The sequence below is a fragment of the Petromyzon marinus genome, chromosome 38, assembly GCF_048934315.1.
Source record: "Petromyzon marinus isolate PM22_M1 ecotype Great Lakes invasive population chromosome 38, UKy_Petmar_22M1.pri1.0, whole genome shotgun sequence".
Lineage (NCBI taxonomy): Eukaryota > Metazoa > Chordata > Hyperoartia > Petromyzontiformes > Petromyzontidae > Petromyzon > Petromyzon marinus.
This window is the reverse complement of record NC_133704.1, coordinates 10,255,320-10,273,951: the sequence shown is the minus strand read 5'-3', so window position 1 is coordinate 10,273,951 and position 18,632 is coordinate 10,255,320. Positions and strand designations below refer to the sequence as shown.

Below are 18,632 nucleotides of genomic sequence, written 5' to 3'. Positions count from 1 at the left end.
CACCTCTGCTTTGGTGACTCTGAGTCAGTGATGGACATTCTGCAGTCTCATGGTGGGGTGGCCAGTATTTCCATAGGATGGCCACTTGTTTTATTTAACGAGAGCAGCAGCAGCAGCAGTAACAATGATGTGGGGCCGAGTCTTTCGATTGTGAGAAGGGGGTTCTCGAATGCTTAGACAGTGCTTGAGGACCCCACGAGCGTGGGGGGGGGGGGGGTGACATTCCGTACGGCAGAGGTCTGAGAAGAGCCCGGCTGGTTTTGCGTTAACGCTGTCCTCTCGACTGTGCAGCGTCAAGTCGTCTTCTGGCTGGGGGAATTTAGGCTCAAAATGGGAGCCATTTGCAGGCCCTTTGGGGGTTTTGGCTGATTCAGAATTTGCGGACGAGCGAGCGCACGGGCGGGCGGGCGGGCGCCGTTCAGCCTGACAATGTCGCGCACTTGGGAATTACACGCGATGTTGATTCCGTGAGGGGGCAGGAGAGGATGCGATGAGTGGGTTTATGGATGCAATGGAACGAAGAGTGGTCAAACCATGGGGTTTTCATCTCAATTAGCAGGACTGAGACAGCGGTGAAGTTTCCACGTGTGCATGTGAAGAAAGGTCAGTGCCTCCACATAGCAAGGCGACCACTGTTCACGTACCACCGGGGCTGACTCTATCCACACTGGACGGACGGTGGGGCTGAGTCAAATCCCCGACCAAAATGCTTACTCACAAAATGAAACGTTGCGAGGCGAGCAACTCGAGAGGACATCGCTAGCGGCTCGTTCCTCACGTAACCAAGGGTCATTGTGAATCTGACGCCATTGCAGCACATTTTAGAAATAGTCATAATGCAGTAGGTTCGTGTTCTTCTTCGTCCTCTTATTCTATTTTAGCACAAGTCACGTCATAGAGCAGAAACGACGACAGATGTGTGGTGGTGGGGGTGGTGGCGGCGACAACAACTAAAAAACACCGCAGGACAAATCCGCCGTGTTTACAAATTATTGCCGTAGACGCGCTGCTGCTGGGGAAGCAGCCCCCGAAGCGATGAATGCGACATCCTCCGTAAAATAAATTCAGAATTGACCACCGCGGAAAAAAAAATATGTATGTAGAAACACGTTTCAAGCAGCGGCTGCAATAATAACTTGCAACTCATAAATATCAATGACGTCTGGTTTCATCGAGGATGCAATTTCAAAATGTGACACCTAAATCCACCCCTCCCCCCCCCCCTTAATTAAAATTGTCACCTTTCAGGTACAAATGAAAATGTTAAACAAAATTCACAAGAAATATCCTTGGGGGGCACGGTTAAGGGACCCACATATCTTGAAAGGGTCAAAGTGGAGAGCTCGAAACACTGGTCGCATGTAGCGTGCAGAGCTCCACGGATGAGTCAGGCCACTGGCGCAACCGCTATGAAATTCTGGGTTCGATTCCCAAGGGCTCATGGCTCATGGAGGTGAATACGCCACGGCAGGGCAATGAGTCGACACCTTGAGTCCCATGTAGCGAGCAAGTGAGTGGGCCTCAGAAGAATAAATCAGACAACGGTGCTGTGTATCGTGGGAGGTTTTGTTTTTTTAATCTTTTTTGCTGCCGGATGGAAGGATACAGGCAATGGGCAAGCCAGCAGGAGTCGAATGTTATCCTACCGGCAAAAATGTCAAAATATTTGTCGCTCAGAAGAAACAAAGTGCGAGATTTTTTTTCTCCGACCCTGAATGATGGCTGCAGTGTGTGGCAGGTTTTTGTTTGTTTAACGGGAGTGTTGTTGTTGTTGTTGTTTTTGCTTCTGAATTTTTCAAACGTTTTATTGCAACGGTTGCCTTCGCGCATCCGGGGAAAGGGACAGGTGAAAAAAATATTCTTGGTTTTTTCGGTAAAGTCACGTAGATAGAAAATAAATATGAAATAAAAAAAATACATTTAAATTAAAAATAAAGGCAAAAAACCACGATGTTTCGACCGCTTGCGGTCTTCATCAGGCGCCTAATGAAGACCGCTTGTGTTGCGATCGAAACGTCGTGGTTTTTAGCTTTTAATTTCTTTTTTAATTTATATTTAATTTAAAACGCCATTCCGGCCCGCTGATTTTGTAATTATCGTCGAGGTGACAACATCGCCAGTGCGATGTTGTTTTGACCGTCTCTTCGCCATGTCAATCTTGGCCTAGAGTGTTGGCAGGCATCGAGAGATTTTACAACCACCAGAGCAGATGTTCTAACATTTGCAACAAGTGATTCACCACGCTACGATGTTGATTTACTTAGAGTTCATCGCTGTCGACCCATACGGTTTAGCAGTATTCTTGTACAGGGAAATTTAGTTTTCAGGTCCACGCGGCTTATAGCAAGTTTCAATATGGGCAATCTTTTTTCTTTGTCAATTTGTTCGTGATGTTTCTCCCTTGTGATGGGACTTTGTAGGATGAGATTTAAAGGGGCACGGGGTGACCAATAAGGTCTGCATTGGTCTGTCTAATAAGGTCGGCAATGATAAGGGGTTGACAGGTATGAGAGTGACTTTACCGAATAGAACCAAAGAGTATGTGGATCCTTGCAGTCACGAAAGCTTCAAATCTAGAAATGAGAGTTGTCTGCCTATCGTTTGACAGCCAAGAGAAGTACGGAAGGTTGAATAATACACCAAGAATCTGAACTAATGTTCCCCCCTTTCAAAAATGCAAATTTTGCATTTTTTGTGAGCGTGATGCCGGACCTCAAAAGTGGGCAAAAATCACTCAATAGCCATTGGTTGATTGAGATTGCTCGCTGGAGACACTTGTCGATACATCTATGCATTGCAATATGTCTCTAAATAATCATTCTCACACTACAGTCCGTTCTCCTAAAACGCGGTCGTTGTTTTCCTGAAAAACACCGCGTTGTGGAAAAATCGCGTCATAATAAGATATAACATAGGGTAAAGCACAGTCCGCGATAACACGTGAGATGCGTACGCAGGCTGAACAAAGGCCGAGACACGCGTGGGTAGCATTGAGAAGCATCCAGCAGCATCCCCGATGCCTTCGTGTGATGCTAACCCGAGGCGGCTGTACGACCGCTTGTATTCCTACTTGCGTGACGTAGTTCTGTTCATTCAATCGCGTTATATCCAATTTGCATCCGCGTTAAATATATAATATTTAAAAAAAAAAAGTGTTCCCTAATACATTAATCGCATTATATCCAATTCGCGTTATGAAAACACGCAGCGTTACAGGAGGACAGATCGTACCATTAACAATTGAAACACGATGTCGTCATCATGATCATCGTCATTGAAATAATATTGATATCACGGAATACGATTGCTCGTCATATTGAGAACCAAAAAGGTAGCGTATGAGCCCCTGTGTACGACGTCGTCTTCCAGCGTACGTGGCCCCAGTGATGAGACGGCGCCGAAGGTGCTGCCTCTCCAAACTCGACGCCAAACAAAGCTTCACATTCATCCACGTGCTCAGTGATAAATAGTCGCCGCCTTTACAACCACTCACTTCAGATGCGCTTCCGCGGCCGCCTGGAATGCTCTTCCTTCCGGTTTCAGGAAGCCGCTAGGGCTGCGCGCTGTTAAGTCATCATCTAGATTGACAAACTCATTCATCAAGAAGTGCTCTTGTTGTGTTTAAATTGTTGTCCGCACCCCGCCACCTCCGACTGGGCCGCGAACGGTGCCGAAGAAGTTCAACATACATACGTCACGTGGGGAAACCTGCCGATTGATTTGGGGGGGGGTGGGGGGGTGTCAGCCAAACCGGCGTTGGGGGGGATCAGGAGAATCAGGAGGATCAGAAGAAAGATCGTTCAACAACTCGAGAAAAAAAAACAAAATCTCGACGAACGCGTATCCGTCGGTTGGCTACGTACGGCGCGAAAGAAGTTCAACGTTCGTGCGTACTTGGTGAAGGTGGGCGATCGGATGAGCTCAGTGGAGCTGGCTCGGTGACAATGAAGAAGAAGGAGGAGGAGGAGGAGGAGGAGGAGGAGGAGGAGGAGGAGAAGGAGGAGGAGGAGGAGCACCGATCCTTGTCTCGCCACTGTCGTGGAAAATCACGATGGGTGGAATCTTACCCGAGGGAGGGCCGTTGTTAGCGGGTGTCGGGGGCTAATTAATACTTGAATGTGTAAATCACCGGCAATTATGAAAACCGCATGGACGCGGATAACGAATGTAACTTGCTTCCTCGTGATGGTTTCTGGGCAAAGGACAATGTGCTCGGAGGATGCAGGAGGAAATCCCCCCCAACCCCCCCACCCGCCAGTGGGAAAATCACGACAAGGCAGAGATAAGTCGGCAAACAGACGACGACTAATGTATCAATCTGTCCCCAGCCCTAACGACTTCTAATCGGCAGCGCTGCGCCCGCGTGCGAAGCGGTGAAGTTCCTCGCATCGTTCACGATACTCGCTCATCCACCGTTGCCCCCGAGGACTCCCCCATCAACTACAACGGCCACGAGCCAGTGGGAAGCGGGTGATTCACGAAATTAATCGGGGGTGCGAGTTGCGGGGGTAGCGGGGGGGTAGGGGGGGGTGGCCACCGTTAACGAACGCCTGGTGGATTTGGCAAGCGCACAGCAGCGGCATCTCCCCGCCGTGTGACTCCCCCGCTAATTGACCCGCGGCAGTCGGCAGGGGCGCGTTTATTCCACTGGCACAACCCGCTGACCATTAATAACCGTGCCAGCACCGACCACTTGTGCTCTGCGTCTCATTAAAAGCGGCGTCGTTGCCCACCCACCCACCCCCCACCCCCACCCTTTTGAATTTCCACCTGTTCGAGAATCCTGGAAGGCAGCGCCGTCACATCGCCAGAGCGAAGCATCTTCACTTATGAGAATAGGCTTCCCCTTTTTTCTGGCAACAACACAGGTGTTAAGATGTTAAAACACCAAACTGAAACCTGTGACAAGGAATCATGTCTGCATTAACCACATTACGTGTGGTCAGAATGAAAACAAAAAAAAAAACATGCTCTGATAATATATGCATTGTCTTTGAAACTGATTAGTCCACACCAGAGACAGCTTTCTTTAGAGCCGAGTCTCAAACGGTGTTAGACATAGAGGAAGGACGTCAAAAGGCGTGGAAGGGGAGGGAAGATCCAGGACTGACTGGTTCAGATAACAGATCGCCACTCACATCAGCCGTGGCTGAGAATCGACCGAGTGCGCTAACCGCTGCACCACCGCTCCACCCCCCCCCCCCCCCCCTGCTGGGATGGCCGCATTGTAACATTTGGTCATTCATTTTCTTTGGGTCTTTCGGTAAAATCACGTAGATAGGTTCAAAGAAAATAACAAAAAAAATAACAAACTGCTCCGCTGCCCACGCAGCGATAACAAAAAAATATGTGTTGAGAAATGATTGTGTTTTTTTTTAAACCGCACTCACAGTTTGCAGCCCACGTATTCTAAGCTGCCCGCTTTTTGTCAGCAACTAGAGAATGCACCGCAGTGTGTGCACACACGGCATTGTGGACATATAATGCCAGAGTGTACACGTAAGGGAAAAGCATACGATTACATTTCCATGACCAAGTGTGTGTGTGTGCGTCATTTTATCGACCGAGCTCAAACTACTAATTATAATTATTTAATGATGGATGATAACATGACGGACACCCTATACAATTGTCGGTATGTGATGAATACGTTCACAGTATTATATTGAAATAAATACCCATCGTATGTCGCATACTATTATTACACCATAAACACAATTTACAGGTTAAGTTGTTCATGCATTGTCAATAACATGTTTCCTCCCATAAGGCAGGAGAAAGCGGGCATTTAATTGCAAATATATTCACTCCTGTTTGGTAACTCTATTAATTACACAATTCACTCCAGCTACGTTGCTGCCATCACCGCGGCTGTGACGTGGCAAAACCCTCACAGGGCGCCACGCTATCAAAATGTTAACTCCCTCGCCTGGTATACAGGAGGTTGTGGGCTCGATCTCCAACCCTTAAGATGCCTGCTGCTGTATATTTTGGAGTTTGCGTGTCTATCTCCACCTTGGTCGCGTTGATTTTTCTGCGGGACCTCCGGTTTTTTCACCCCCCTGCACGTTTAGAATCAACGTGGCTTTAGAGAGTATTTGGCTGCTATGCATTTCCACGCGACGATAAGCAACTTAATTTGACTATTATTCGTGATCGCCAGGGTCGCTTGTGAAAGAGAACTATATAGCTCAAGTGGGGCCTTACTTGGTCAAGTAAAGATATATCGTCTGTCTCATTTGCCTCGCGTTTCATGCAAGCCGTGTAGGTTCGGCCATTACCCCGCAAAATATTTCCCAACAGCTGACATCAAACATCACAAGTGGGCACGCGTGTGTGAGTGTGTGGTGTGGAGTGTGTGGTGTGTGAGTGTGTGAGTGTGTGGTGTGGTGTGTGTGGTGTGTGAGTGAGTGTGTGGTGTGGAGTGTGTGGTGTGGAGTGTGTGGGTGTGTGGTGTGGGTGTGCAGTATGTGAGTGTGTGGTGTGTGTAAGTGTGTGGTGTGTGTGTGAGTGTGTGGTGTGGAGTGTGTGGTGTGTGTGTGAGTGTGTGGTGTGTGAGTGTGTGGTGTGTGAGTGTGTGAGTGTGTGGTGTGGAGTGTGTGGTGTGTGAGTGTGTGGTGTGGAGTGTGTGGTGTGTGTGTGGTGTGCAGTGTGTGGTGTGGAGTGTGTGGTGTGTGTGTGAGTGTGTGGTGTGTGAGTGTGTGGTGTGTGAGTGTGTAAGTATGTGGTGTGGAGTGTGGAGTGTGTGGTGTGGAGTGTGTGGTGTGTGAGTGTGCAAGTGTGTGGTGTGGAGTGTGTGGTGTGGAGTGTGTGAGTGTGTGGTGTGGAGTGTGTGGTGTGTAAGTGTGGGTGTGCAGTATGTGAGTGTGGGGTGTGTGTGAGTGTGTGGTGTGTGTGTGAGTGTGTGAGTGTTGTGGTGTGTGGTGTGGAGTGTGTGGTGTGTGAGTGTGTGGTGTGTGAGTGTTTGATGTGTGGTGTGTGAGTGTGTGGTGTGTGAGTGTGTAGTGTGCAGTATGTGAGTGTGTGGTGTGTGTGAGTGTGTGGTGTGTGTGTGTGAGTGTGTGGTGTGGAGTGTGTGGTGTGTGAGTGTGTGGAGTGTGTGGTGTGTGTGTGTGAGTGTGTGGTGTGGAGTGTGTGGTGTGGAGTGTGTGAGTGTGTGGTGTGGAGTGTGTGGTGTGTAAGTGTGGGTGTGCAGTATGTGAGTGTGGGGTGTGTGTGAGTGTGTGGTGTGTGTGTGAGTGTGTGAGTGTTGTGGTGTGTGGTGTGGAGTGTGTGGTGTGTGAGTGTGTGGTGTGTGAGTGTTTGATGTGTGGTGTGTGAGTGTGTGGTGTGTGAGTGTGTAGTGTGCAGTATGTGAGTGTGTGGTGTGTGTGAGTGTGTGGTGTGTGTGTGTGAGTGTGTGGTGTGGAGTGTGTGGTGTGTGAGTGTGTGGAGTGTGTGGTGTGTGTGTGTGAGTGTGTGGTGTGGAGTGTGTGGTGTGTGAGTGTGTGGTGTGTGAGTGTGTGAGTGTGTGGTGTGTGAGTGTGTGGTGTGTGAGTGTGTGAGTGTGTGGTGTGTGAGTGTGTGGTGTGTGTGTGGTGTAGAGTGTGTGGTATGGAGTGTGTGGTGTGGAGTGTGTGAGTGCGTGGTGTGTGAGTGTGTGGAGTGTGTGGTGTGGAGTGTGTGAGTGTGGAATGTGTGTGGGTTGCTCGTCCGGTGCCGGACGGGCAACTCTGTCGTGGACAGTGCTGTGGGGGGAGGGCCAATTCCGATTGGTTCCTCCCCTCATGGCGTCTTTGTCCACCACAGTGGCTAAACGGGGGCTCTGGACGGGTGCGAGGGGCTGGTAACCCCTCCACCTTCAATTAATTACCACTAAACCACGAGTTAAACTGAAATATGTAACTAATAAGCTTGTGTCGAAGGCCCCGGGAGGACAGGCGTCTATGACGTCCCCTGGCCAAACCCCAATGTGAGCCAGGAGATTAAATCTCTACCCTCGGGGCTCCTCCAGAAACAACGAAAAGCCACTACGGATGGCCACGTGGAATGTTCGAACACTCACTGCGGAGAGGCTGCTACTCCTCTGTCGAGAGCTGGACCGGTACCGCCTGGATCTCTGTGGCATTCAGGTGGTCCGGTGGACCGGTTCTGGCTCCTGCCACCATGAGGGGTGGACAGTCTTCTACTCGGGGCAGCAGACTCCCAAACAACAGGGTGTGGCTCTTCTTTTGAACAAAAGAATGAAGGGGGCATGGGAGCGTGGCGGTGAGGTGTGGGAAGCTGTAAGCCCCAGGCTACTTTGGGCTTGCCTTCCCATCAACCGGAGGCAAGGAGTGGTGGTCGTGGTTACTTATGCCCCCACCGAAGACGAACATCCGTGGAGGGATGCAGGCAAAGCCGATGAGTCAGATGCCTTCTATGACCTCCTGTCACAGGTGCTGGCTAAAGTGGCACCTCGGGATAGTCATCATGTTGGGTGACTTCAATGCCCGAGTTGGTCATGATGCTGGCACCTGGTCTGGAGTGATTGGAGGGCATGGGCCAGATCAGCTCAATAACAACGGTAGGAGGCTGCTAGATTTTTGTGCAGCCCATGGACTTGTAATTACCAACACGCTGTTCCGGCATCGGCGCATCCACACAACATCATGGATGCATGCCGGGTCCAAGCAAGAACATTTGCTGGACTACATAGTGACGGACCAGCGGATGCGAGCCCATGTCCTTGACACCAGGACCTACCGTGGAGCTGATTTGCCCTCTGACCATTGACTAGTCATCTGTAAGATGCGCCTGCCATTCTTCCACTCCGGTGGTGGGTGTACACCCAGGACCCCATTCCAACCTAAAGTGGCCTGGTCTCAGTTATCTGATGAAAGTTGCAAGCGAGAATTTCATCATCGCTTGCGGCTGGGATTGGCATCGTCCCCGACTCCTCCTGATGTTGAGAGTAAATGGGCGAGGTTGAGGACTGTGACTATAGCAGCTGCAATGGCTGCTTTGGGTACGCGGTCCAGACCTCCCCAGAGACCCTGGCAGACAGAGGAGGTGTTCAGGATGGTTGAGAAAAAGCGACAGGCCCAATGTCATCGGCTACAGAATCCCACATAAGGAGGCTTACCGCAGCCTGCGCTCGGAGGTTCGGAGAGCCGTGAGGCGCTGCAAGGATGGGTGGTGGTCGCGAGTTGCTGAGGAGATGGAGCCTGCCTCAGTGGCCCGCGATCACAAATCTCTATTTAACGCCATCAAAAAAGTAACCTGCAGCGCCACACCTATTACCATCATTAGGGGAAAGACGGTGATCCAATCTCCAACCCCCAGGAACAGGTTTGCAGATTTGCTGAGCATTTCTGTGAGGTCCTGCGGGAGGGAAAATCCCTCAGCCAGGAAAACATCATGGCACAAAGTGATGATGACCCTGCTGAGGCTGCGGTGCCTCAAATATTGGAAGAAGTCACCCCCTGTGAGTGACTGGCTGAGGTGCCATCTGTTGAGGAAGTACTGAAGGCGATCCGGAGTCTGAGACCAGGAAAGGCAGCGGGCAGAGATGATCTCCCAAGCGAAATGCTGAGGGAGGGCGGCGTTTGTGCACAGACTGCCCTATATGACATCATAACAACAGTCTGGACCACTGGACGGGTTCCGCAGGATTGGAAGGATGCCCTGGTGGTCCCCCTTTTTAAGAAGGGGGACCGCACAGACTGTAACTACAGGGGCATCTCACTCCTCAGTGTGCCGGGAAAGGTCCTGGCAAGGATTATTCAACATCGCCTTGCCAGGCACGCTGAGGAGAGGCTTGCGGAGCCCCAATGCGGTTTCAGGAAAGGACGGTTCTGCACAGATGCCATGTTTTCTGTCCGTCTGCTACAGCAGAGGTGTAGGGAATTCCAACAAGACCTACATCTCTGCTTCATTGACCTGGTCAAGGCCTATGATACCATCAGTAGGCCTGGGCTCTGGGTTGTTCTTCGTGCTTTTGGAGTACCTGACCCTCTGCTCACGATGATTAAGGACCTTCATGATGGTGAGCGGGCCCGGGTAAAACTACGTGGCCGGGAGTCAGAGCCATTCCCTGTTAACCTTGGGGTGTGACAGGGATGTCCTCTGGCTCCCACATTATTTAACATCTATTTTGACCACGTAGTTCGTGAAGCCTTCAATAGCTGTACCGGGGGAATCTCCATATGGTACAGATATAATGGGAGGCTGATCGACGCCCGGGTGCGGTCAAGGGATGGCTCCCTATTGCTCAACCACGTTATGTATGCTGATGATTTGGTAATAGCTGCACATTCGGAGGAGGAGTTGGAGACGCTGCTGCTGAGACTGGAGCGTGCCACTAAGAGGTGGGGCCTTACCATCAGCCCCACCAAAACTAAGCACCTGCCTGGGTATTTTGTACCATCGGACACTCCACCCCCACAACTCCCAATCGGTGATGGGGCAGTTGTGAAGAGAGTGGAGAGTTTCCCATACCTAGGCAGTGTGCTTATGACTGGCTCCAGTTTAACAGCAGAGGTCTCACTCCGAATCAGTCGAGCGGCAATATCTTTTCATCGGTTGCGTAACGCTGTGTGGAAGCTACCTGGTCTGTCGCTCCGCACTAAGCTTCAGGTCTTCTCGGCCACGGTCATTCCCTCCCTTCTCTACGCTTGCGAAACGTGGACCCCCCTAATGGAACATCTTCGCCGGTTAGACACATTTAGGCTGGCCTGCCTACGATCCATCCTGGGTTTAACCAGACTGGATTGTGTGAGGAGCTCAAAAATCATTGAAAGATCTGGGCAAGGTCCCATCGGTGAGCTCCTCCAGCGGGGAAGGCTGCGATGGCTGGGTCATGTAGCCCGCATGCCCAGCCACCACATGCCGAAACAGCTTTTATTCGGCCGGATTGAGGGGGCTAAGCGGGCGCGGCACGGGCTAGAGAAGAGATGGAGTGATGTGGTACAGGAGGACGTGGAGCTGAGTGGACTTGCCGATGACTGGTACCAGCGGTGTCAAGATCGGCCTCTGTGGAGGAGGCTCGTGAAGGACGTTACTGGGCAGTTGGAGGCAGTCGCCCTCCAACAACAACGGAGGGCGGAGAAGCGACGCTCAGAACAACGAGCGGAGCGCCGGGTGGCTAAAGCACAGCAGGTTGGTACAGTAGGGGGCACAGGTGGTGCATCGGCCACTCATCTCAGTCAGTCGACCCATGGCACCTGGGTCTGCCCCGTGACCTCCTGCCAGCGGGCGTTCGACACTTCACGTGGCCTCAGGGTGCACATAGCCTGGCACAAGCGTCGTGGTGACATCACCGCCATTTAGTGGCGAATGGCGGTTGTTGTTGTTGTGTGGTGTGGAGTGTGTGAGTGTGTGGTGTGGAGTGTGTGGTGTGGAGTGTGTGAGTGTGTGGTGTGTGGTGTGGAGTGTGTGGTGTGGAGTGTATGGTGTGGCGTGTGTGGTGTGTGAGTGTGTGGTATGGAGTGTGTGGTGTGTGAGTGTGTGGAGTGTGTGAGTGTGTGGTGTGTGAGTGTGTGAGTGTGTGATGTGGAGTGTGTGGAGTGTGTGAGTGTGGTGTATGGTGTGTGAGTGTGTGAGTGTGTGGTGTGTGAGTGTGTGGTGTGGAGTGTGTGGTGTGTGAGTGTGGAGTGTGTGGTGTGGAGTGTGTGAGTGTGTGGTGTGGAGTGTGTGTTGTGGAGTGTGTGTTGTGGAGTGCGTGAGTGTGTGGTGTGTGAGTGTGGAGTGTGTGAGTGTGTGGTGTGGAGTGTGTGGTGTGTGAGTGTGTGGTGTGGAGTGTGGAGTGTGTGGTGTGTGAGTGTGTGGTGTGTGAGTGTGTAGTGTGGAGTGTGTGGTGTGTAAGTGTGTGGTGTGGAGTGTGTGAGTGTGTGGTGTGGAGTGTGTGGTGTGTGAGTGTGTGGTGTGGAGTGTGTGGTGTGGAGTGTGTGAGTGTGTGGTGTGTGAGTGTGTGGTGTGGAGTGAGTGGTGTGGAGTGTGTGGTGTTTGAGTGTGTGGAGTGTGTGAGAGTGGTGAATTGTGTGTGAGTGTGTGAGTGTGTGGTGTGGAGTGTGTGGTGTGTGAGTGTGGAGTATGTGGTGTGGAGTGTGTGAGTGTGTGGAGTGTGTGGTGTGGAGTGTGTGGTGTGTGAGTGTGTGGTGTGGAGTGTGTGAGTGTGTGGTGTGGAGTGTATGGTATGTGAGTGTGTGGTGTGTGGTGTGTGAGTGTGTGAGTGTGTGGTGTGGAGTGTGTGAGTGTGTGGTGTGGAGTGTGTGCTGTGGAGTGTGTGAGTGTGTGGTGTGTGAGTGTGTGGTGTGTGAGTGTGTGGTGTGGAGTGTGTGGTGTGTGAGTGTGTGGTGTGGAGTGTGTGAGTGTGTGGTGTGTGAGTGTGGGGTCTGGAGTGTGTGGTGTGTGAGTGTGTGGTGTGTGAGTGTGTGGTGTGGAGTGTGTGGTGTGTGAGTGTGTGTTGTGGAGTGTGTGAGTGTGTGGTGTGGAGTGTGTGGTGTGTGAGTGTGTGGTGTGGAGTGTGGAGTGTGTGGTGTGTGAGTGTGTGGTGTGTGAGTGTGTAGTGTGGAGTGTGTGGTGTGTAAGTGTGTGGTGTGGAGTGTGTGAGTGTGTGGTGTGGAGTGTGTGGTGTGTGAGTGTGTGGTGTGGAGTGTGTGGTGTGGAGTGTGTGAGTGTGTGGTGTGTGAGTGTGTGGTGTGGAGTGAGTGGTGTGGAGTGTGTGGTGTTTGAGTGTGTGGAGTGTGTGAGAGTGGTGAATTGTGTGTGAGTGTGTGAGTGTGTGGTGTGGAGTGTGTGGTGTGTGAGTGTGGAGTATGTGGTGTGGAGTGTGTGAGTGTGTGGAGTGTGTGGTGTGGAGTGTGTGGTGTGTGAGTGTGTGGTGTGGAGTGTGTGAGTGTGTGGTGTGGAGTGTATGGTATGTGAGTGTGTGGTGTGTGGTGTGTGAGTGTGTGAGTGTGTGGTGTGGAGTGTGTGAGTGTGTGGTGTGGAGTGTGTGCTGTGGAGTGTGTGAGTGTGTGGTGTGTGAGTGTGTGGTGTGTGAGTGTGTGGTGTGGAGTGTGTGGTGTGTGAGTGTGTGGTGTGGAGTGTGTGAGTGTGTGGTGTGTGAGTGTGGGGTCTGGAGTGTGTGGTGTGTGAGTGTGTGGTGTGTGAGTGTGTGGTGTGGAGTGTGTGGTGTGTGAGTGTGTGTTGTGGAGTGTGTGAGTGTGTGGTGTGGAGTGTGTGGTGTGTGAGTGTGTGGTGTGGAGTGTGGAGTGTGTGGTGTGTGAGTGTGTGGTGTGTGAGTGTGTAGTGTGGAGTGTGTGGTGTGTAAGTGTGTGGTGTGGAGTGTGTGAGTGTGTGGTGTGGAGTGTGTGGTGTGTGAGTGTGTGGTGTGGAGTGTGTGGTGTGGAGTGTGTGAGTGTGTGGTGTGTGAGTGTGTGGTGTGGAGTGAGTGGTGTGGAGTGTGTGGTGTTTGAGTGTGTGGAGTGTGTGAGAGTGGTGAATTGTGTGTGAGTGTGTGAGTGTGTGGTGTGGAGTGTGTGGTGTGTGAGTGTGGAGTATGTGGTGTGGAGTGTGTGAGTGTGTGGAGTGTGTGGTGTGGAGTGTGTGGTGTGTGAGTGTGTGGTGTGGAGTGTGTGAGTGTGTGGTGTGGAGTGTATGGTATGTGAGTGTGTGGTGTGTGGTGTGTGAGTGTGTGAGTGTGTGGTGTGGAGTGTGTGAGTGTGTGGTGTGGAGTGTGTGCTGTGGAGTGTGTGAGTGTGTGGTGTGTGAGTGTGTGGTGTGTGAGTGTGTGGTGTGGAGTGTGTGGTGTGTGAGTGTGTGGTGTGGAGTGTGTGAGTGTGTGGTGTGTGAGTGTGGGGTCTGGAGTGTGTGGTGTGTGAGTGTGTGGTGTGTGAGTGTGTGGTGTGGAGTGTGTGGTGTGTGAGTGTGTGTTGTGGAGTGTGTGAGTGTGTGGTGTGGAGTGTGTGGTGTGTGAGTGTGTGTTGTGGAGTGTGTGAGTGTGTGTTGTGGAGTGTGTGAGTGTGTGCTGTGGAGTGTGTGAGTGTGTGAGGAGCGGTAATGTAGCGGTTAGTGCGCTACGCTACGAACCTGGCGACCCCAGTGCGATTCCCGCTCACGACCAACATCAGTTACGATTATCTGAAACTGTTCTGGGCCTCCCCTAGATCGACTCAGCCTCAAACGAGTATCTGGTGCGGTGCGTAAAAACATCGCCACTGGGGAGACAAAGGCGGCCGGGCGTGGCGCTGGTCACCCACCCCCTTGCGTGCCGTGCCGTGCCGACCTTCATAGGTGCTCGCTAACAGCCACTTGCACCAACAGTCTGTTCCAGGCTATACGGGGGATCTTTGTCTTTGTTTTTTTTTGTGCGTGTTTGATGCACGTGAGTGACTGTGGGCAAGCAGCGATTGCTCGCGATTTATGACAGCATCAGTCGCGGGGTAAACACAAATGAATCGGGGACCTCCTCCTCCACCGTCGGAAGAGAAACGTTGCCCCCGCTTGAGCCAAAGGAGGAGGGCTCGACGCGCAACCTCGCGCCGTCGCCGGCACAAACATCGACCAACAGCGGAGCCTATTAAACGGGATCTGTGCAGCTTAACACGTAGTAGGATTTCGAGACCAGTATTATTGATAATAATATTTTTTTTTTGGGTTGGATCGCGGTTTTTTTATAAATGTGTCGCAAACCCTCCGACACCCGACACGGTCAATCAATAAACAAAAAAAATGTGTCACGTTGACACTACTTTAGCACACCGGTGTGTTGAAGAGTGAATCCACGGCATTTAAATTTTTTTGAGTATTACGTTTCGCTAGAAATTACATCCGGCATATCCTTTGGGTCTTTCGGTAAAGTCACGTAGAAAGGTTCAAAGAAAAATAGCAAAAAGCTACGACGTTTCGATCGCAACGCAAGCGTTCGTCTTCCTGATGGCGTTCGTCTTTCTGATGACGAACGTTTGTGTTGCGATCGAAACGTCGTGGTTTTTTGTTATTTTCTTTGAACCTATCTCCGTGACTCTACCGAAAGACCCAAAGAATCTGAATTCTTGCAGTCACAAAAACTTTAAGTCAAGATACATCAAGCATCTTCGGGCGATTTGCCAGAATGAATGCGACACATTGATAAAATAACGCGATCTAACCCAAAAATCTTGATTATGAATGGGATCTGTATCTGTTGCCTCCTGCTGCTGCTGCTACATGCGCGTCTGGATGTCTCCCCCCCCCCCCACCCCCGGCTAAGCGCAACAGGGAATTGAATTGAACACTCGCCCACCACCACCACAAACAACAACAACAAACACCACCACCAGCAGCAGCGGCAGCACGAGTTTCTTCATTCAGGCGCCTTTGCATTATTCAAAACACACGATGTGTGTACTCTGTATGAGGTTAAATATGAAACGCTATATACATTTTACACGTTTTACAGGCGCGTAACGTGCCCGTAACGCCGGCTCTCGCTCCTGATGCCCTCTCTCGACGTGGCTAGCAGCAGAACCTCGACATTGGCACGCAGCTCCTGAACCATATTGCTGCCAGACACAGGAATATAACAGACTGTAAAGATGGTACAATACGTAATATAGACATAATGTATACACGTAACGTTTACAGATGGTGGTGGTGATGATGATAATGATATTATACATTGCATTTATGCGTTATATTTCAACACGGTACTACCATATACCTTGCATTTATTGTAATGATGACAGCGTTGTGAACGTTACAGATGTAATGTATTTACCTCTTTCTTAACGCCCTTCAGTAGCCTCTGGCGCAGCTCGGAAACTGTTTCTGGCGGCTCCATGGCACGGAGAGGTGATGGTGGTGGTGGTGCAGTTGCTGATGGAGGCGATGATGATGACGACGGTGCTTATGTAAGTGCTGCTGGTGGTGCCGATGATGATGATGGTACTGGTAGAGGTGCTGATGATGATGGTGGTGCTGGTAGAGGTACTGCTGGTGGTGCTGATGATGATGCTGGTGGAGGTGCTGCTGGTGGTGCTGATGATGGTGGTGCTGGTGGAGGTGCTGCTGGTGGTGCTGATGATGATGATGCTACTGGTGGTGCTGATGATGATGCTGGTGCTGGTGGAGGTGCTGCTGGTGGTGCTGATGATGGTGCTGGTGGAGGTGCTGATGATGATAGTGCTGGTGGAGGTGCTGCTGGTGGTGCTGATGATGATGATGCTACTGGTGGTTCTGATGATGGTGCTGGTGGAGGTGCTGCTGGTGGTGCTGATGATGGTGCTGGTGGAGGTGCTGATGATGATGGTTCTGGTAGAGGTGCTACTGGTGGTGCTGATGATGATGATGCTACTGGTGGGTTCTGATGATGGTGCTGGTGGAGGTGCTACTGGTGGTGCTGATGATGGCGATGAACGTCGAGACGATGATGCTGGTGGTGATGATGTAGACCGTTGCGGTGATGATGATAATGCTGAAAGAGGTGGTGATGCAAGTGATGGAGACACTGAAGCTGCTGATGATAATGTTTAGGATGATGATCGTGGTGGTGGTGGTGGTGGTGCCGAGTTGCTGCTGTTTCTTCGCACGCGATGTCTTTCCCCGAGAAGACCTCCCGGCACAGGCGCTGGTGCCGCTCGTGTTGTTACTGCTTCTGGCGACGTGATGACGGCAGGCGCTCGCAAATTGCAACTCTCTACGCATACACACGCCACGCTGTGTGCGCGCGCGTGTGGAGTGCGTCTGTATGCACGACTTTAATCGAATACCCTTCCTGTAACAGCCTCCCTCGCTGTACGTTTGTTATGTTTGCGTGTGTCTGTCGTGTGCAGCTCTCTTTGTCTGACTCTGGCTCTCCCTCTCTCTCTCTGGCTCTCTCTCTCTCTCTGGCTCTCTCTCTGTCTGGCTCTCTCTCTCTCAGGCTCCCTCTCTCTGACGCTCTCTCTCTCTCTCGCGCGCGTGGACTGATGTAGGAGCTCTTGGCGGTGACGTCGCTAGTGCGTGCGCGGTGGAGGCTACGTGCGCGGTTTGGCTGAGCAGCTGACAAGAGCTCGTGTAACGCCCGTGTCTTCTCTCTCGCTCTCTCTCTCTGTGTAACACTCACCACACACGCGTGCGTGAGTGTGCACAACCTCCAGGAGGAGGGATGCATGGGAGAGACTATTCTGCAGAGGGGAGGGGGGGGGAAGGGGTTTCCAGACCCGAAGCAAGCACCACCTCTCGCCCTCGATTGTCACCCGCACATGCATGGCAGAGGTGGCTCGTTTCCACCGGCGGATACGAAGCGTAGGGGTTAGTGCGCGGTGTAGCGGTCAGCGCTGCGCTGCGAACCCGGCGAACCGAGTTCGATTCCCGCTCAGGGCCAACGTCGGTGACGAATAATCTGAACCGGGTACTGCGCCTCCCGTGGGTCGACTCAGCCTCAAATTAGTACCTGGTGCGGTGTGTAGACATCGCCGCGGCCGAGTCCCCGATGGCACAGGCGTAAAAGAAAGAGAGACAAAGGCGACCGGGCGTGGTGTTGGCCACCTCGCGTGAAGTTGCCGACCTTCATAGGTGCTCCTCGTGAACAGCCAACGTTGCCCCAACACTCTGTAGACAGATTCCATGGCTCGCAGAGGTGGTGGTGATGATGATGATGCGGGGGTGCCGATGGAGGTAATGCGGCGGAAGGCGACCTTAATCTTTGGTGAGGTCATGGAGTGGTTGTGTTTAGGATATTGCACCGTTTTTTTAAGTTTTAGAGGCTTCACCCCGACCTCAAGTGGTAGGGCGAAATGCGTTTTATTTCCATGCGATGAGATTGCCTCGACAGAGAAAGAAAGATAATATCGCAGGACAGTGTGGATTATTTCTTTTTGGTGCGTCGCGAAAATTGCCACGTGACTTTGTCAATGAGAACGGGGAAAATGACGGATCGAGGAGCATCCACGTCGAATGTACGACCAGCCATTCTCGTGCAGTTCTAATGACTGCTGCATACGCATTGCGCGTGCAGCCGTCATTAGCACTGCACGAGGCTATGCGAGATCATGTAACCGTCTAATTCACGCCCGGGTTTCCTTCGATTCGCTTTTGTATATATTTTTTGGTTCGAGTAATTATTTTAGATGAAAAAAAAAGTCAGTTGTTTTTATGCATATTTATTTATTTATTGAACATTCATATTATTCCAAAAACAGCCATAAAGGCTGTCTGCAGTGTATTAATACTTTTTTATATCTGGATAAGCCAGTCCATTGAGGAAGCTTCGATTTTACCAGGGGTGTCCTGTCGTGTAATTATTACCCCCGAGTGAACGATTAAGGAAGGATGTAGGATTGAAAAACGTGGGTAGGTGAACTCGGGTCGATGATTAAGCGAAGGATCTAGGATTGAAGCACGTGGGTAGGTGAACTCCGGGTGGATGATGAAGCGAGGGATGTAGGATTGAAACACGTGGGTAGGTGAACTCCGGGTGGATGATTAATTGAAGGATCTAGGATTGAAGCACGTGGGTAGGTGAACTCCGGGTGGATGATGAAGCGAAGGATCTAGGATTGAAACACATGGGTAGGTGAACTCCGGTTGGATGATTAAGCGAAGGATGTAGGATTGAAACACGTGGGGAGGTGAACTCCGGGTGGATGATTAAGCGAAGGATCTAGGATTGAAGCACGTGGGTAGGTGAACTCCGGGTGGATGATTAAGCGACGGATCTAGGATTGAAA

The 18,632-nt window shown here is 51.4% G+C and overlaps 1 protein-coding gene across 1 annotated transcript in view; it reads right to left on the bottom strand.

Moving 5' to 3' along the window:
• The window catches only part of LOC116950310 (small G protein signaling modulator 2-like), a 171,520-nt gene extending 154,466 nt beyond the window's left edge, over nucleotides 1-17,054 (bottom strand). The window contains exon 1 of the mRNA XM_076072471.1: nucleotides 15,701-17,054. Within this exon, the coding sequence (XP_075928586.1) occupies nucleotides 15,701-15,763 (63 nt within the window). The 5' untranslated portion in view covers nucleotides 15,764-17,054. The remainder of the gene's footprint in view (nucleotides 1-15,700) is intronic.
• Between the last annotated feature and the right edge of the window lie 1,578 nt (nucleotides 17,055-18,632).